Here is a 19,563-nt window from a genome sequence, read left to right on the forward strand (position 1 = left end):
GTGACGGGATCCTTCAGAATGAGCCCAGTGAACAGCTTCCTTGTGGAAGCTGGAGTTCCTCCATTGCGACTCTGGTGGCAACAGTTGCTTGCAAATTCTCTCTCCCACATTCATGTTTGCCTCGCCATCCAAATTACCATCTCCTTTTCCCTAACACAATGATCCATCTTCTGCAACGGCGGCCCCGAGCTAGGAATCCCTTCTTCGTCCATGCCAGGTCGCTTCTTAATGAACTTGACGCTTTCCCGTTACCACCTTTATTGCGGGTCCACTTCCGTACACCTCCATGATCCATACCTCGCCCACGGCATCAGTTGGACCTATTGCAAGGCCCGAAATGCTCAGTTCTGCCTGAGACCCTCCGCCAGCAATTTCTCTCTCTTCTCAGCAAGTTTGAAGGCTCAGAAATAATCTACGCAGACAGATCAATTGCCGACATCTTGTTGGCTTCGCTTACACTCACTTTGGCCATACTGAACAGTGCTCCTTGCCAGATGGCTGCAGCATTTTCATTGCAGCGTTGGTTGCCATCTATCGCACTCTTCAGCATATCCTCTTCTGTGCCACTGAGTCCTTCATCGTCTGTAGTGATTCCTTAAGCATTCCACAAGCTTTCGACCAGTGCTTCCTGTGACATCCTTTGATAATGATTATCCAGGAGTCTCTTTATGCCCTCTGCAACAGTGACTTTCAGTGACTTTCATTTGTACCCCAGGACACGTCGGTATATCGAGCAATGAACCCGCTGACCGCCTGGCCAAAAAGGCGACCGGTAAACCATCTCTGGAGATTGGACTGCCGGAGACTGATTTGCAATTGGTCTTGTGCCGAAATGTGGGGCAGTTATCCATGCGAGACACCATCTGTTGTCCTTTGCCGGCTCCACATTGGCGAGGCCCCACATCAGTGTCGCTGTGGCTCACCTGCGACTGTCGTCCATATCTTGTTGGATCGCCCAATTTTAGCCACTCTGCGGCAGGCTTTTAACCTTCCCAGCACCCTACCTAGGTGTTGGGGTGACAGTGCCTCAACAGCAGATTTAGTTTTACATTTTATTTGTGAGGGGGATTTTTATTGTACCATCTAAGGATGGGCATCTTGGGTTCTCTAAGGCCTCCACTTTCTTTCCATTTTAACTATCTGTCACCCTTTCTTTGCATTTGTTTGTCTTCGTGCGTGTTTTGTCTTTTCCCTACGTGTGTTCATCTCGCCTAGTCCTTTTGGGATGGACATTTTAGTGTGTTGCAAAGTGGCTGGCTCATCCTCTTTTATTCTTGTGATCAGCCAGCCCAGACCATCTGCTCTATAGTTTTAATACCTTCCTGTACCTTCCCTTGTAGTTTACATTTTCCCCGTTTTTTGTTCATTTCTCTTGTTTTCTCTTTCGGTTTTGTTTATACCCCCTTTTACTTCCCCAAACTTAATTTGGGTGTTGTCTTCCCTTGAGCCTTCTTTGTGTCAGGAAAAAGGGCTAATGACCCTGTAGTTTGGTTCCTTTATACCCCAAACCAACCAACCAACCAACACTGGAGAGAAACTGACCGTTCAGAGGAAATAAATATTTCTTCAACAGTGATGATAAAAAATGTTTTGGCTGTATTTTCAGTAACGTCTTAAATAATGCTGTAAAATAAGTTTTAGTAATGTAAATGTTTTAGGTGTAACAGGGACCTCTCATAGAGAAACAAGCTTTGAGTCATCAACAGGCACTGTGTGTGTGTGTGTGTGTGTGTGTGTGTGTGAGGGGGGTTCGATGAAAATTGGTGGGGAGCGAGGTGTGTGTGCAATTTAGAAGAATATGATGGAATGAGAGGTTTTGTTGAACCTAGGCACAAATGGGCCAGCAGTTTATTAAGTACTAGCTGACCTGCGACTTCAAATGGGCTTTGGGCATATTGGTAAAAACACATTGTAATCCATTGATTTTTGTTTTGTTTTGTGTGTAGTTTAATATGGTAAGCTCAGAATGTAAGAATACTAGGTAGTGCAGATTTAATGATTCTCTCTCTCTCCCCCCCCCCCCCCCCCCCCCCCTCTCTCTCTCTCTCTCTCTCTCTCTCTCTCTCTCTCTTCCCCTCCCCCCCCCCCCCCTTCTCTCTCTATATTGGACATATACACTAACACAAGGAAAATTGGCACCGAAAATATGTGAATAACCACTTAAAATGGACAAACCTGTACCTAAATCAATACAAAATAGAACTGGGAAAATAGGAACCTAACAGTTTATTAGGTGCTCCTAATAATATAGTAACACTAAGCCTATTCTGAATTGATTTTAGTCATCTGTTATAATAAGTTATTAGATATTTTACCAAATCTTTCAGTAAGGGCTTATCTTCGTCACATGATGTTATGAAGTAGAACTTCATTGTTGCACTGTTGCTTACAAAATAATCCTCAAAAAGTACGTCTGGAATCACAATGTCTGATACAAAGTTTTTCTTTAACTTGCAAGTTTAAGAGCTAACACGCATGTGCCAATTTTGTATTGTATTAAAAAAAATTACTTACAGTGTTTAACATAAAATAAGGAAACCACGGATTCATATAGGTATAGCAATGGCCGTAACGATTGTTTCATTGTAATTTTCATTTTTTAAGAAGCAAAAAGTGGGTGGTTCAGTACACAGTTTCCTCATTATGTGATATGTTGACCTGTTTCTACAACCAAGACAAGCAGCTGGTGAGAGCTGTTGTGGAAATAAACTCAATTTATGTGCATTCTTAAATTTTTTATTTTCATGATTGTTTATGGCTGTTGACCATGCGTTAGTAAAAGTTCACAATGATTCTGAGTGAAGTTTGGCTGACCAGGTAGGTAGTAATAACTTTTCATGCACCATTATGGTCATGCAAAGTTAGGCATATGGTTTAATAAATTCTGTCTAATGACAAATAAAATGGGTTCAAGCTACTAAACTGTACAAACATAATTTTAAAAATTACCCACCTCAATCTTCTTTTTTCTTGCAACGACGACCCCCACTAACTGCTCCATGCCAAGTTAACGCTGTCTGTTTTTCCACTGCTGTTATGGCAAGACCCCTGAGCTGCTCATTGCTTATTGAAGATCTCTGGTTGTTTTAATGGCCTTTGACTTGGAAAAGCTATGTACTGCAGATGCTACAGACACTGACATGCATAAAAGTATTCTTAACGCAGTGGTTACATTTGGGAAAATATCTTAAGTTCTTCTCAAAGAGGTACTGAAATACTTCTGAACATGTTGGCAGTTTGTGGGGGTATAGGGAACAACAGATCAAATTCATGTATGAAAGAGAGAACATTGAGACCGTGAATTTATGTCTCCTGACTGCATTTTAGTCTCTCAGGGCACTTGCAAGATTTCTGTATCCTCTGTTGTGATCGTATTTTTTTTGGTGCCAACTTCTTAATGCCACAAATAATACTGTACACTGAACATGTCACTGTAGCTAGTGAGTTGCTGAAACCTTTCCTTCCAATACATAATAGTGGTGTCAGCCATAACCTAGAGTAGTACACTTAAGTGGTTTTCTTCCCCAGGAGTGGGTTGTCCCTTACTTTTGTAACAAAACTGTCTTTTAACAGTGGCAGATCTGGATTCTGTTATTTCGGCAACATTTCCTAAAGTTGGAAGCAGTTCCTCTGCTCCTTACGTTGCTGTTTCAAAATTATTGGCTCTGTGACACTAAAGCCTTTTCACAACTATTAGCTCCATATTCTTCAGTGACACTAAGTGTTGATTTTATTAAGTTTACTCTAGCAGTAATAGCACACGCTTTTGCTGAACTGCTTTATTGACTGTTGACATGGCAAGTGACAGACTGCCATACCACAGCTCACAAAGAAAACTTAAATTTTGTGATTTCTTTAAAGAGACTAGATAAAAAGATTTTTCAATGCAACTGGTTTGGGAAATGCATCTACTGCTATTAAAACCATAGTCAATTGCTCTTGTGACCTAAATCAATTGTACAGCCCAATATTATTGAATAATATTTATTTTTGAGTAATTCTTTGTTATACAATCTTACCAGAAATGGTGGTATTGATAACATTTAAGTGAGTAACCAATCCTCCAGGTTTAATCACATGAGTAGTATGATCATTTAATTTGCGGATCAAACATGGCCATTACTTCTATGTGCCCTAAAAAGAGTCCATTACTTGGTTTTCCCAACATGTCATGGTCACCTCTTAATGGGAGATATTTGGCAAAGAAACATACTATAGAAAATAATCTTAACAAACCTGATCTCCACCTCTTTTCTTACTGATCAGTTTGGTCTCAAGTTGCCTGATCCATTAGTTTTGAGTTTTTAATTCTCTTTGAACACCCTTTCATTTGTACATCTCAGTAATATGGTTGTGGGGCAGTTTGTTGTTAGAGAGCTAGCACTCAAATTGAACAACTTGCAACAGAAGCAATAAACCGTATCTTTAGTTCTAGAATATACTTGCCACATTCGCTTAACATTTTTGTCATTTGAGAGATGATAGAAGCAATGGAAAAAGCAAAACAATTCTTGTCATGCTATCCACAGGAAATTTTACATTTCTTTTAAGTAGTGTCTTGTGGATCTTCTTTAATTGTTCTTACCCTAAAATTATCTTTTATATCTTGCCAGGTTCCCAGATCGTTAAGATTGACGACTTGAAGGCCGTTACCTTCCTTAGATGAATTTCTTTCCTCTTGGTGATTTTAACACTCTAAGCGCCAAGCCCGTAAAATTTACGGGCCTGGGATCGCGCGAAAATCACCAAGCCCGTAAAATTTACGGGCCGCTACATTTAATTTCATTCAAAACACTGCAACGTTATTTCTACGGGTTTGGCCAGCGCTATACGTTTTTCAGATGTTTATTAACAAAATGCGTCCATAGATGTCACGGCAGCGCTGTAATTCATGTTAAAACTTATCTTTGCGTTCTCAGTCTGTATATCATTCAGTTGTTTGTCATCATGTTTCGGCGCGGTTTATCAGACGCAGAAATTGCGGATTTGATCAATCATAGCGACACTCTGGATAATGTAGAGAGTGATTCAGACGATTCTGAATGCAATGGTGTGTTTGAAGGTACGTATTTCCGAATTTTCCACGTAATTGTGCAGTACGCACATATCTGTTGAACATGTGTAAACGATGTATGTAGTTACACATAATGTGATATTCTTTTTAGAAGACGAGATTGATGACAGTTTGTCTTCAGATGAAGACGAGAATGATGTTGAAGGTGTTGCTTCAAATCCAGCAGCTGTGCCGTATCCGAAAGACAGTGAGTGGACTGCAGTTGACACCTACCGACCTCTGCCTGTCAACACGACACCCAGGCAGATACTAGTGGATATTGATGAGTCGAGTTCTGTACTGGATTGCAGTAAAGTGTTCCTTACTGACAGTGACGTAAATGAACTCAAGAGACAGACAAATTTGTATGCATCACAGACAATACAGAAGAAAAGAAGAGGAAATAATCTGAAGCCCCATTCAGTTTTGAGTTCGTGGAAGCCAGTGACTATAAGTGAGATGAGGCGTTTCTTGGGTATTATTTTCCACATGTGTGTTTCGAAAAAGCCAAAAATTGCGGACCATTGGAGCACTAATCCTGTTCTTAGTTGTAACTTTTGTCCCCATGTCATGAGCCGTTTGCGTTTCACTCAGATACTGTCATGCTTGCATCTTGTTGACAATTCAAATCAGAAAAAACCAGGCGAAGATGGATTTCATCCACTTTACAAAGTTTTGCCATATTATAATAATTTGAAGGAGCGATGTATCCAGGCATATCGTCCCTCAGAAAAAGTGACAATTGATGAAGGAATTTGCCCATTTCGAGGTCGTGTGAGTTTCCGTGTTTACATGCAAAATAAGCCTCATAAGTATGGACTGAAAGTATATGCTGTTGCTGAAGCCAGTAGTGGCTATGTTGTAAATTTTGAAGTTTATGCTGGTAAGCATATTGTTGACAATTCTTCGTCTGCGGTTATTTTGCGATTGTTGTCTGACAGCAGCTTGCTGAACAAAGGCCACACTGTGTATTTAGATCGATTTTATTCCAGTCCAGAGCTATTTCAGCAACTGGCAGAGAAAGGCACTGGAGCTGTTGGTACTGTGAACAAATCCAGGAAAGGATTGCCTAAAGATTTAGTATCTGCTAAGCTGAAAAAGGGCGAAATGTCTTTTCGGCGTAAAGATAATGTATTGGCAATGAAGTGGAAAGATAAGAGAGATGTGTATACATTGTCTACAAGGCATCAAGCAACATTTGGTACGCATACTAAGAGAAATGGGTCTGTAGTATTGAAACCACTTCAGGTACTTGATTACAACCTCAATAAAATTGGAGTGGATATTGGAGACCAACGCCTGCAGTACAATCCGTTCCAGCACAGAACTGTGAAATGGTGGCGAAAATTATATTTCCATTTGCTGCTTATGGGAGTATCAAATGCATTTTGGCTGTACAATGCAGTGCACAGGAAGAAAATTACAATAACAGACTTTATAACAGTGCTTGCAGTTCAGCTTGTTGAAGACGACACACTTGAATTCATTCCAAGAAATGAAGGAACTGTAGGTCGGCTAACAAAGAGACATTTTTTGCAGCACATACCTGCAACTACTAAGAAGTATGCTGCTCGTGTGTGTCACGTGTGCAGTTCCAGGAGCAAGAAACAGAGTGGCAAGGCTTCTCGCAAAGAGACACGATACGAATGTGAACAGTGTGGCGTTGCACTCTGCCTGGAACCTTGCTTTAAAATTTTCCACACTAAAAAACAATATGATTCTGTGTGAAATTTATATGTAATACTGTATACTATCAGAAACATGTAATGTAGTGCCACAATTTTGGTTAAAAATAAATCACAATTGTATTCCCTTATTCGTATGACTTTTTCTAAATTCTTAAAACATCTAAGTGATTTCTATAACTGTACCTTAAAGCTGTGCATTGTAAAGTAGTTTCTTTCACTCAGAATTAAAGTAGAAATGTGCAGCTTCAAGATGGTACCAAATTTGCCACAATCCAAACAGTAGATTTGATGCAGTAATTTTTTTAATATTGGTAAAATTGCCCGGTTTCTAGGGACGGGTGCATAAAATAGGCCTGGTACAGAGAGTGTTAACTTGCTCTGGTTTCTTCTGCAGTGACTCTATCACAAGCTGTTTCTGCTAGTGGAACAGTTTCATCAGCCACTAGTTCTTGCTTGCACGAAACCTATTATTATTATTCAGCATTATCAACTGATGAAGATTTAGTAACACTACATTCTTTCACATCACACTGTACACTCGCAGAAACATTATCGGTTCAGTTAAAAAACAGCTTTAATGAACCTTTTTGCCACAATTGCTCTTTTAGGATGTTACAGCTACCTTTTCGTTTTTGGCACCTGACAAGTAATTGCGATACATTCTGCACTCTTGCATAAAACAAATAACAGGCTCCAATAGCAACACATGTAGACCCACAGACTATGTTTGTACGTCATGTGTTACTCAAAATGCACCCGGCCCGTGGTTTAGCAGTGAAAATTCAAAACCACGTGCCAGTCACGAAGGTTTAGAGCTGTCGCCATGGCTGTGTGTCTGTCTGCCTACACGTTACACTTTGTCTAGCATTGTAGACAAAAATGTGTACTGCACCAGTTAGCCACATCAGACATTTCTGATATTTCTACACAATCCAAAGGCAGACTGGGAGGGAAATAGGAATCTGTATTGTCATTCACTGAGAACAACTGCTGCGATAGTCATCTAAGCTGTCTGTTTTAATGAGAAGTAGAATCAACAATGGAGTTACACTTGACAGGGGAACTGGTGCGAATGCAGCCTATTAACATTAGAAATCTCATTCCTTTCAGCAAAAAATTAAAGTATTCATCAAGTAGTACAAATTTTGATAAGCATCACGGCAGCTTTCCCCCCCCCCCCCCCCCCCTTCTCCTCCCCTCCCCTCAATTTTGCAGCCCTCCATGATTGCAGTTCTTGTGGTAGCCTTAAACTGGGTGTATTTGTTAAACATATTTGTACTCCAGTTTTAGAAAGGATCACTCTGAAAGCTGGCAGGTGTTATTTCCTCTTTGTGTGTGCCTGTCAACAACTCAATGCGTCTGCTTTTTGGTGATTAGTCTCCTTTACTCCAAAAGTATTCACACTCAACCTGAACTTTCCTACTATGAATGTCAAAAATGAATTTATAAAATCTTTTTGCACTCATTTTGTCGAAAAGTAAGCATGGTTATAAAATTTGCTTTTAGCTTCTGGAGCAAAAGGATACTCTTGTCGATACAGCAATATAAAAAGGACTAAAAAACATACAGGTGATGTGTGGTCCCCTCAAAAATATCTACAATTTGACACCCAAAACGTTTACATCAGATTTGCAAGTGGATATATTTTGATAGAGGAGGACAGACAGAGGCTATTGCACAAAAAGCACAAGAAGCCAGCGTGGCTGTCATTTTACAAAATCTTGGTTGAAACTGCCTATAATATTATGACTTGTAGCTGTTAAAAGATGGGCAGTCCATGTCACATAGTGAATTTTCTGCCATTTTTAAAGACATACAGTTGTCACCAGACACATTTAAAAATCTAATCGATATTTTATAATCTTGTTCATTATGAAAAGTTGAAGTATACAAAAGCAGTCATTCATAAGTTATGGTAACTTTCCATAGAAGTTATCCAAAGTGGGCATTTCAGCATGCCTGTAGGTGGTGCGAACTTGGGACCCCTATCTATGAGATGCTGTAGAAATGAAACCAAAGCAGATATCAAGCTAAAATGTTGTACATATCCATTCAAGGCAATGTGGAGCTTTCATTTCATTGGATTTGGAAATGATCGAATGTGGCCCCTGTTCCACTTGACATGGACCGAGCGAGGTGGTCCAGCAGTTAGCACACTGGACTCTCATTTGGGAGGATGTTGGTTCAATCCCATGTCTGGCCATCCTGATCTAGGTTTTCCGTGATTTCCTTAAATCGCTCCAGGCAAATGCCGGGTTGGTTCCTTTGAAAGGGCATGGCTGACTTCCTTCCCCAATCCGATGACCTCGTTGTTTGGTCTCTTCTCCCAAACAACTCAACCCCAACCCCCAACTTGACATGGAATGACCCTTCTCTAATTTTCTCTCTAACTGTTCATCATGGTTTTCTCCATCTGCTCTTGAAAGCATTTGAGCATTTGCTTCATTATTTGTGTGGCATTCAGTGGTGTATCCCCCAAAATGAAACTTTATTCCCTGTCTGAATGATGGGTGCTGCTTGTGTCTGCAAGCTAATCTCCACTTGCATTTTCAGTGGTTGCTTTGCCAACTTCATCTTCATTTCAGTGGCTGCCTCAGCAACTTCTTCAACAAATACACTATGTCTATGCAATGAAATCTATTTCTCCCATTCTGAAAGCTTCTCTACTCTTACTTCACACGTTGTTCTTAATGAAATCACATGCCCAAAGAAGTAACAACCCTCCTTAAGGCACTCATATATAATCATTATGAAAAGAAAGGAAAGCAACACACACATATATATATATACAAAGATATCAATGCAAGAATACATGTTGAAAATTATTGCTAATAGACCCTGGAAAAAATTTTGAAATTTAGTTTCACAGGGCTTCATGTAATGCAATTTGTAACATCAAACAATAAATTAATTAAAACAGTCTTCAGTACCCAGAGATTTATGTTCAAAGGTAAGAGACAGTTGCGTTGTATGTTATCCGGGGACCTAGGAATGACAGAGGGGCTCCGTCCCCGCTGTAGCCACAATAGTCCACAACCCCACGACTACTACTGCAGTCCACTTCACCCCTCTGCCGCCCCACACCGAACCCAGGGTTATTGTGCGGCTCAGCCCCTGTTGCCCCCCCCCCCCCCCCCCCCACCCCCCGCTCTCCCCAGGGAACATCTCACACCAGATGAGTGTAACCCTTGTGTTTGCGTGGTAGAGTAATGGTGGTGTACATGTACATGGAGAACTTGTTTGCGCAGCAATCGCTGACATAGTGTAGCTTAGGCAGAATAAGAGGAACCAAGCCCGCATTCGCCGAGGCAGATGGAAAACTGCCTAAAAACCGTCCACAGACTGGCCGGCTCACTGGACCTCGACGCAAGTCCACTGGGCCGATTCATATCAGGGACCAGGCGCTCCTTCCCACAACAGAAAGCCGTGCGTTAGACCGCTCGGCTAACCAGGCGGGCTTAAGAGACAGTTACTTCAATTCTACATAACTGCTGGAGGAATTGCACTCCTCAGTGATTTTACTTGATGTTTACTTTTCCTCCATCCTCTTATCATTTTCTCCAATTGGCATCTGAGTGAACAGCGCAGAACCTGCCATTGCTCTATGTTAATAATAGATGCAGAGTTGACCAGATTTTAACTACTGTACTGATATGCCAGGAGTATAGGCACTGATGTGCTAATTTTGTTGAACACAGTTACTGAAAGATACAGAGTAAATATAAGATAAAATAATGTTTCTTCAATATTATTATTTAATGACCTTGTTGAATGCATTCACTGCTTTTTTTAATCTGTTCAAAGTCAGTTGTTATAATTATGTTGTGGCTGCTCATGTATGTTCCCAGAGGTGTAGACATAAACGAAGGTGTATAATCATAAAATACATATCTCTAAGAAATCGTTAAATTCTAATTTTTGCTGAGAGAACCACTGACTCGGTCTTAGATGATTTACATATTAATTCTCAGCTACCTGAATCAAATTAATGTTATCACTGAATAATATCAAATATTATTATAAGAAATATAAATTGCATACATGTAATGTATTTTGAAACTTTTATACACAGACGCTACAAACTACTGCAACTCACCATTCCTGCACTGTGTGACATCACATTCCTGCTTCTTCTCTACAGCTCACCAAGTTCATTGTCCAGTCTACTGCCTCTCTTGAAGAATCCTTGTAATTGGTTGTCTCTTATAAATTTGGCTTGTGTGGGAAATAACGACGGTTTTTCAGGAGTGTGAGAACTCCGATAAACCATATAATTACATACTTTTAAAGTTTATTACACACATGTTATTAACATCTATAGAAAAGCATCAGCATAGTATTGGAAATGTTGGCACGTGTGTACACTGCTGGTTTGAACAGAAGACTCATAGTAATTCTATCCACGAAAAACTCACAGTTGTTACAGAAATTTAAATCGTTTTTAGTTTCGTGGGCAGGAATGAGATTTAACACCATTGCCAAGTACCAGGAGTACAAGACACTTCACTTTCTTCAGTCCTCCAAGCATGTATGAGAAGTCAAAGCTATCAAGTGTCCACTAAAAATACACTTTACCGTTTCTTCTGGGGAATTGTGGCCCAAGTATGTTCTGATAGGTCAGCACTTATAAGAAGTGCCAGCCACTCACTGAGCAGTTCCTTAACCCCCCCACGTGCGCACAAGAACACACACACACACACACACACACACACACACACACACACACATACGTACGTTCTGTCTAATTTTTTGTATTTACCTACATTAAATTCTGTTCTTCGTCTTTGTCTGTCAGATTTTTGTGAGCTACTGTTTTTTCTTCTAAATATCAGTTTTAGTTATTGGTGTATCACTCCTAATTATCTGAGACAGTATTTGGTGCACAGCCTTTCCTAGTCGCTCCCTGGGAGGACTACTTCGTTTCCTTGTTGCTTGCAGAAACCCACTTGCACCGGTGTTCTGGCCTTCAGGGTGGTCATTTATGACAATCTACTACTTCTTTGAGCTCCAAATCGCAGCTCTAGCCACTCGCGGCACTCTCCTGTCTCCCCCCCCCCCTCCCTCCCTGCCCAGAAAAGCCCTACACACACACACACACACACACACACACACACACACACACACACTCCAAGTGCCTAGTTTATGTAATGTATTTTAATAACTTGTTGGGAGGATTGTATCATTACACCCAGCACTAATAACTCCATCCACATCATTCTTACTTTTCCTCAGGTTAAAAGTAATTACTCTCAAATTGAAAATAATTGTGCGCTGTTTATACTTGTCACTGCTTCATACTACAGACAGAGGCTATTTGGGGCCACTATAGATAACTCTTCCAGTCCTTGCTTCTGCTAAGAGATTTCAGTGCACCTAACAAGCTGTGGGGCTTTGTCAGCACGTGCCTGTAGAATTAAATTATGGAGAGCTCATCATAGAGCCATTTTTCTTACAAACTAAAAACTGGGTGACAGCACAGAACTCTGCTTTTCTCTGTCACTGACCTCTTCTTACCTGTCAGTTACTGACCTCTTCTTACCTGCTGCTCTTAATAGCACTCTGCATCCCTAAAAAAAAAAAAAAAAAAAAAAAAAAAAAAAAAAAAAAAAATCTTGATTGGGTTGATAGACAGACTGATCTGCAGCACAAGCCAAAGCATTGGTTAGGTTGCAAAATGCCAGTTTGTGTGTTTATGAAGCCAAGGAGTTTGAATATGAATCAGAGGTTGTGGTAATAGACTGATGTGTTGAGTACAGTGATATCTATGACTACTCTATATTCAAAAAAACTACTTTATAAATAACTAAAAATGAAAACCAGCATTACGCAGTAGACAAAACTGCAGTGAATATTCGGGACATTTGTCTTAAATCAGCTATGGAAAAGTTATGGAAGTGGGGGGGGGGGGGGGTTACTGTGTAACTGTTTCCAAATATTGTAATTACTTATTTAGAATTAGAACTCCCTAATGTGAATTCATGTACCTGAAATGGTTATGCCTAAAAGAAATCTGTCCAAATGGATGCATAGCAGTATACTCAACGTCTACAGCCAGCCAGCTTTCTGTGTTTTGAGCAGTATAACATTGTCCAGAACAAAGGGGTTAACTTTCTCAGTGATTTGTCTATGAAATCTTATTAAGTCTTTTGAAATACATAACAGCTTTACACTGTAGTCTTACTGTACTTAAAGGAGAAGTGTCTAATGGGAACCATGTGTCCTCGACACTTATTACGGATGCAGGAACTAAGTCAATTCATTGTTTTAAAACTTTGAGAGTAGCTACTTGTGCTTTCATGCATCTTTCGGCTTTACAGAGTGATTGTATTATGTCACCTGTCATAAGGATGGAAAGGATAGTAGGACTGCTAAATAAGGACTTTCATGAATCACATTTTTGATAGCTTCGCATGTCTCTTAATAAAACCTATGTCCATTACTTCTATCATCATGTGATTTAGACCAAAAAGTAATTTCTGGTCTCTTTGTGTGCTATCTGAAAGATACTTGATCACTTTGCTATAGTAACCTTAACAAAGCAGATGTAGAATAGTTAAAAGTGTGTGTGTGTGTGCGTGTGGGTGTCAGCATGCATTTTTTTAATACCCTTGTTTTAACTTCCTCTTTCTATAGGATAAATACAAACGTGCACTTGCTGATGGAGAGAATCTCAGGAGAAGAATGATGAAGCAGATAGAAGATGCGAAATTGTTTGGCATCCAGAGCTTCTGTAAAGACTTACTTGAGGTATGTGTAGAGTGTTTGTTTCAAATGCTGTTCAGTGCCTTGTATCTTTTTGATCTGCAGCTTCAGTAATGACAATGTGTGGGATGCTGTTGCTTGCATATTTTGTGAAGTTGTAGGTAAAACAGATTTATGGAAAGGATAGTTCGCTATGCACAGCTGTCAGTTGGGCCACAGTGGCCGGAGATGGTGTGTGTGTGTGTGTATTTCTGAAGAAGGGCTTTTAGCCAAAAGCTTAGATGTTCAGCAGTCTTTTCGTTATGCCTGTGTGTGACTCAACATCTCCTCTATGTGGTGAGTAGCAGTCTATCCTTTTCATAATACTGCTGTTATTCCATCCAGGACTTTCCATTGTTTAGATACTCACAGGTGGAGATAAGTAATGAAAACAACTTGTGATGATTTCAGAACTATTCAGAATAGGCTCAATTAACTGTTTATGTGTAGTATCTGGCAAACAAACCTGACATAATTAAGTTGGCTGAAACAATGACTTACATGTAATGGTAATTAGATAGATGAATACTAATATGTGATGTCCCTGGTAAAAGTTAAAGAGTTCGGTGTTTCGTGAAGCAGTGTTGATAGCACACATTGAGAGGTGTGGTGCGTATCCACAAGGTATGTCCACAGCTGGTTTTAAATTACCAGCAAGACAATAGAAGTTATCTGATATCGTACTTACCGGTGAATTGCTACTATGGTATCTTGTCTCATGATATGCGTTGTATTTTTTTTTTTTTAATGGCAGTAAGCAGCTTGATTTTTGTCGTCCAAATTAAGAGTTTAACTTACCAAATCAAATCATGCACCACTGTAGTTGCAAAATTAAAAATTAGTTGCTGTTCATGTGATTGACACATTCTACTTCCATTCACTATTATTCTGATTGACTAATTCCTTCATGTGTCGTTCTTATGGGTGCTTAGGATATGCTACTACCAATTAGAACTGCAAAGCACTGAAGGTATAGCCAAAAATAAGGTGAATTTTTTACACATTTGAAAGATTATGAGATGATGTAGTAAATTAAAAATCTGAATGAAAGTAAAGTAGTGTTGTGTATTTAAAACCAGTATTTGGTGAAGCTGCCAGAAGCCTTAATAATAGTTAATAACAGCCTCTTGACACTGCAGTTTTGGGTTGCTTACCTCAGTCTAAAGTTTAGTAATATCAACTACTGGATGACCCATGAGTGAGGTGCTGACTGTCAAGGTTGGGCAACATTTCAAGCTAATGAAATAGGAAAGGAACTATTGCTACTTGTCTAACTTAAAAAAGATTTCAAAAAAGTCTGGACAACACTTGACAGAGTTTTGTTCTATTGCACTGCAGCTTCAGTAGTGTACTGAACAAAGTGTACCACATTTATTTGTAAATCTTTGGTGATGGAGAGTTCTTGTTGAGAGTACCCATGGTCAAACACGCAAGGATATCTATAACATTCTGTCTAATCATAGTGGGCTTCAATTTGGTATGGTGTTGTATATGGTACTGTAAAAGTGACTCACATATGTGTGACAGTTCTGAATTGTTTGAGCACTGATTTTATTTAGTAATGTATTCTGTATGTTCGTACACTGATGGTGATGGAAAGATGATCCAGTCTGCCATTAATATCTTAGTAGACATGAGGGAATATCAATTTGGATTCTGGAGAAATAACCCAGCAACTTCCTTAGAAGATAGACTAAGTAAAGACAAATCTATGTTTATAGCATTCATAAATTTAGAAAAGTCTTTTGATGATGATGATGATGATGATGATGATGATGATGACTGAAATACACTCTGAAATTGTGAAGTTAGCTGGGATAGCATATTCAGAGTGGAAGGCTATGTGCAACTTCTACAGAAATTAGATTGCAGTTATGAGTTGAAGTACATTAAAAGAAAGCAGTAGTTAAGGAGTAGTGAGAGGGGGCTGTAGCCTGTCTGCACATTGAGCAACCAGTATAGGACATTGAGCTAGCAGTAAAGGAAACAGAGAAATTTCAAAAGGGAATTAAAGTTCATGTAGAAAAAATAAACCTTTGGGGTTTCAATGATGATGTAACTCTGTCAGATGGCAAAGAACTTGAAAGATCTGTTGAACAGAACACCACCCTCTTGGAAAGAGGGTTGTACGATCAACAAAAGTGAGACAAGGGTAATGGAATATAATTGAATTAAATCAAGTGAAGTTGAGGGAATTAGATTAGTAAATGACACGCTAAAAGTAGTAACACGTTAAAAGTAGTAGAGGAGATTGTTATTTGCAAGGAGATGTGTTCTTTCGGTGGCAGTTAGAGTAACAATGGCTGAAGTCGACAAGATATAAATTGCAGACAAGCAATAGCAAAACACACATTTATGGAAAAAAGAAATTTGTTAACATTGAATGTAAATTAAAATGTTAGAAATTCTTTTTGAAAGTATTTGTCTGGAGTGTAACCTTGTACAAAAGTGGATGATAAACAGATCAGTCAAGAAGAGAAATGAAGCTTTTGAAACTTCTGCTTAGGGTACAACTCATTTGAAGCAAAGGTTACATTCTGTAATTCAAATTATGAACATTTTTATTGACTTGTGAAGTTTGATAACATGTGTGTTGTTTCTTTTCGGTGTAAAATTTCATTAACAGTACTATAGATACCTTAAATCACTGTGACTCAGTAAATGGTCAACTGTTTAATTATAGTTTGTGATAAATGGCTCAACTTCAAATATGACACCCTACAGATTTACATTTTTATTGAGTACACTATTAAGTATTACTTTTTTCATAAAATGTTTATGTATACTCTGTCCAATATCGACAGTTTCTACAGCCCTTGTAACAAAATGAAAATGAACCGTAAAGCATTAAGTAGACAAAGGAAAAGGACTTGCATGAATCAGAAATAAAGTACCATACATATAATCAGTATGTGCTTCATTCATGAAAGACTGATTAGCTGGGAGACACATATGCAGAAGTATACCTGTGTTTCTCAATCTCGAGGGATCCATTGTCTCCCAGGAACATAAGCTGTATCTGCACAACATTACAAGATCTCTCCTAGCTGTTATTCCATCATAAAGGTATTAAAGAGGTCTTGTTCTTATGATTTGGTAAATTAATATAAATTCTGTGCTTAGATACCGTTCGTGCCGTCAGTTGACCTAATGAAAAGAAGTTGTGTACAGGCTAGTGCGTACTTTGTATGTGTGGTGTTTATATTGTTTATGAATCATATTTTTTGAGGAGGAGATTGGCACCAGTCCAGCATTTGCCGAAACGGATGTGGAAAATCACTTAAAAATAAATCTCAAGCTGCCTGATGTACTTGACAAACAGTTGTTAATCTGCCATGTGAATTTGATCCTGAGCTGGTCTGCCTCCCTGTCGTGCATGCTGCGTGTGTAGCTGTACTAGCAGATCTCCTGAAAACTATATTGTCAAAATACTTATGCATTTGAGTCATCTGTTCTTTGTGGCCGTAAATATATTGCATATAGACACAAGTGCTCATACTAAAAATAATTCGCTGGTATGAAAACATGCTGCATTTGCTTTTTAAGTTTCAAATACACCAGGTCTATTTCACATAAAGCGTTTGTGCTTTGTTAGTAATGACCTTTGCCCATCAGATTGTTTGCTTCCTGACATTATAAGGTTTACTCGTTCTGTTGAAGTTAAGTCATTATGTATTTCTCAGATATCTTTTCCGTCCTGCTCATGGGACGATGATATGTGTAGAGACTGTGTTTGAAGTTCTGACCATGAAAGCATCGATTTTGACCAGTGATAATTGTTGGATGAATTTGTTGGATTAAACAACTATAAATGGAAATTGTGTATGAAATTTCTCATGTATGCGCATTTTTAATTCTTGCAGGTTGCTGATGTGTTGGGGAAGGCAACAGAAAGTGTACCAAAGGAAGAAATTAAAGACACAAATCCTCATCTGAAAAGTTTATACGAAGGTCTTAAAATGACAGAAGTTCAGTTACACAAGGTGTGTGTATATATTTAACTTTCTACATAGTTGCAGAGCAGTTTTTCTACCTGGGATTCTTTGTGCTTAGAAAAACTGGTAGAGAGGAAAAATGACTTTAATTGATTCAACTATATGGAAATTAAAAGTGCAATACAGCAAACTGAGTTTTATAGTTGAAAAAATTAGAATTCCTTGGGAGACCAGTTGAGTGCGAGGGGAACAGGGAAGGAAATGACTGGTAGTGGTACAGGGTACCCTCTGCCATGCACCATATGATAGCTTGCACAGTGTGAATGTAGATGTACAAATGTTGGAAGTCAAGGAATGATGAAATGGAATATCAGTGACACGTTAGTGATGGTAGCTAAATAAAATATTGGACAGGAGCACCGAAAACAAGAAACTGAAAATTGAATTTGTTCTTTGCTGTAATTTTGCCGCAACTATGTTATGTATTTTTTTCAAAAAAAAAAAAAAAAAAAAAAAAAAAAAAGGCAGCCATCAGCTACACAAATGTAATATTTTATTGCACTTAACTGGCTTTGACAGATTAATGTATTGTATTCAGAAGTTCAGTACTGGCTTATAATGTGGATAAGCAGAGGTCAATTGTCTGATACTCATTTGAAGTCTACTTATCCATGCTATAAGCCAGTATTGAGCTTCTGAAGATAACAGTTTAATCTGTTGAAACCAGTTAAATACAATAAAATGTTCCAACTGTGCAGGTATTGTCTGACTTCATTTTGGAAAAAAAACTAGAAAATGTGATCCATGAACTGGATACCTAAAGAGGCAAAGAGAAGAAAAAATATACACAGTATAACCCCAATTTTATTTTTGCAGTGTTTACATTTCTCCCGTTTTTTACAACACTTTTTAATTGATTAGTTGCTTCAAATTCTCTTTGTTCAGAATGATAAAATCCACCCACTTTTAGGTTATCATGATTGTAAATTTCTCACAGTTTACAATTAATGAAACAATGTTAAGGGCAGGAGAGAAAAAAGTGTAATTCAGATATAACAATATTGACAAGGCATTGACTTTCCAGTGGGGTTTGCAAATGTTATGCAGCAAAATTAATTGTGATCTGGACTCTGACATTGAAATGGTAGAAGTTGTTTCAAAAATTGGAAGTATTCACACTGCAAATGCTTTGTCTCCCTACATGAGCCATTTAACAAAACTGTATGTAGCTTAGTGATTGTGTTATCAAATGAAGTGAAGTGTCAGTTTGGGCTAAAGCTCAGTATCAGTCTGAATTGAGGGAAAGTTGGCAACAATAAACAAAAGCTTTGGCAGTGCCTCTTCTGGATGATATACAGACTACCTCCAAAACTCTTGCAAAAAATAAATACATGGGAATTGTTGGAATATTATTTCAGGTGGGGGACGGGAGAAGTTGACCTTCATTTTTTGATTTGCAGAGAGATATTATGACATGGTGTATGGCATATGGTGTGTGTTTTTGTTTTTAAATTGTAACTATTTCTAGAATGATGGTTAGGTAGGGAGCTCAGAGCAGAGCCTAAATAAATTTTGATATAGTCATAACTGTTGCACACATTCGGCACTTTTTTTAGAAATACCTCTTAATTTCTGAGGTCTTGCGATGGAACCTGACAGCCCAATTTAATTTTCACCGTACATTCCACATGAAATTAACTCCTACAGATTTACATGTGTAATACCATTGTGTATCTACATATGTATGTACAGTCAATGTTTTGATAACATTACTGGAACATATTCCTGCCATTGGGTCTGCTATGTTATGTAATCAGTTAACATCACCACTTGCCAATTGCTGTTCTGTATTTCACATCTTTTTCTTAAAAACTTTCTTAGTGTATGATATAGTAAGTACACCCAGGTCTCACATTTTTCAGTCTTCTGCTCATTTTTTATATAGTCATCAACACTTTCAAATGTTTTTACGGCGTAGAAAGCCGTATGGGAAAAAATAGACAGAAATTATTGAAAAAACTGTAATTCTATATTAGTCCCCTGAAAAGAATATAAGAGGTCTTGCACTGTAGCAGAAAAGAGGTAGGTGGTTATTTGAAGTAGAATTTTAAGCATTATGTTGAAGTTAGGTGGCTGTTAGAAATGA

The 19,563-nt window shown here is 38.6% G+C and overlaps 1 protein-coding gene across 1 annotated transcript in view; it reads left to right on the forward strand.

Moving 5' to 3' along the window:
* The window catches only part of LOC126473138 (grpE protein homolog, mitochondrial), a 53,917-nt gene that overhangs the window by 17,461 nt on the left and 16,893 nt on the right, over positions 1-19,563 (forward strand). Inside the window, exons 3-4 of the mRNA XM_050099997.1 lie at positions 13,375-13,488; positions 17,346-17,465. Coding sequence (XP_049955954.1) covers positions 13,375-13,488; positions 17,346-17,465 — 234 coding nt within the window. The remainder of the gene's footprint in view (positions 1-13,374; positions 13,489-17,345; positions 17,466-19,563) is intronic.

The sequence above is a fragment of the Schistocerca serialis genome, chromosome 4, assembly GCF_023864345.2.
Source record: "Schistocerca serialis cubense isolate TAMUIC-IGC-003099 chromosome 4, iqSchSeri2.2, whole genome shotgun sequence".
Lineage (NCBI taxonomy): Eukaryota > Metazoa > Arthropoda > Insecta > Orthoptera > Acrididae > Schistocerca > Schistocerca serialis.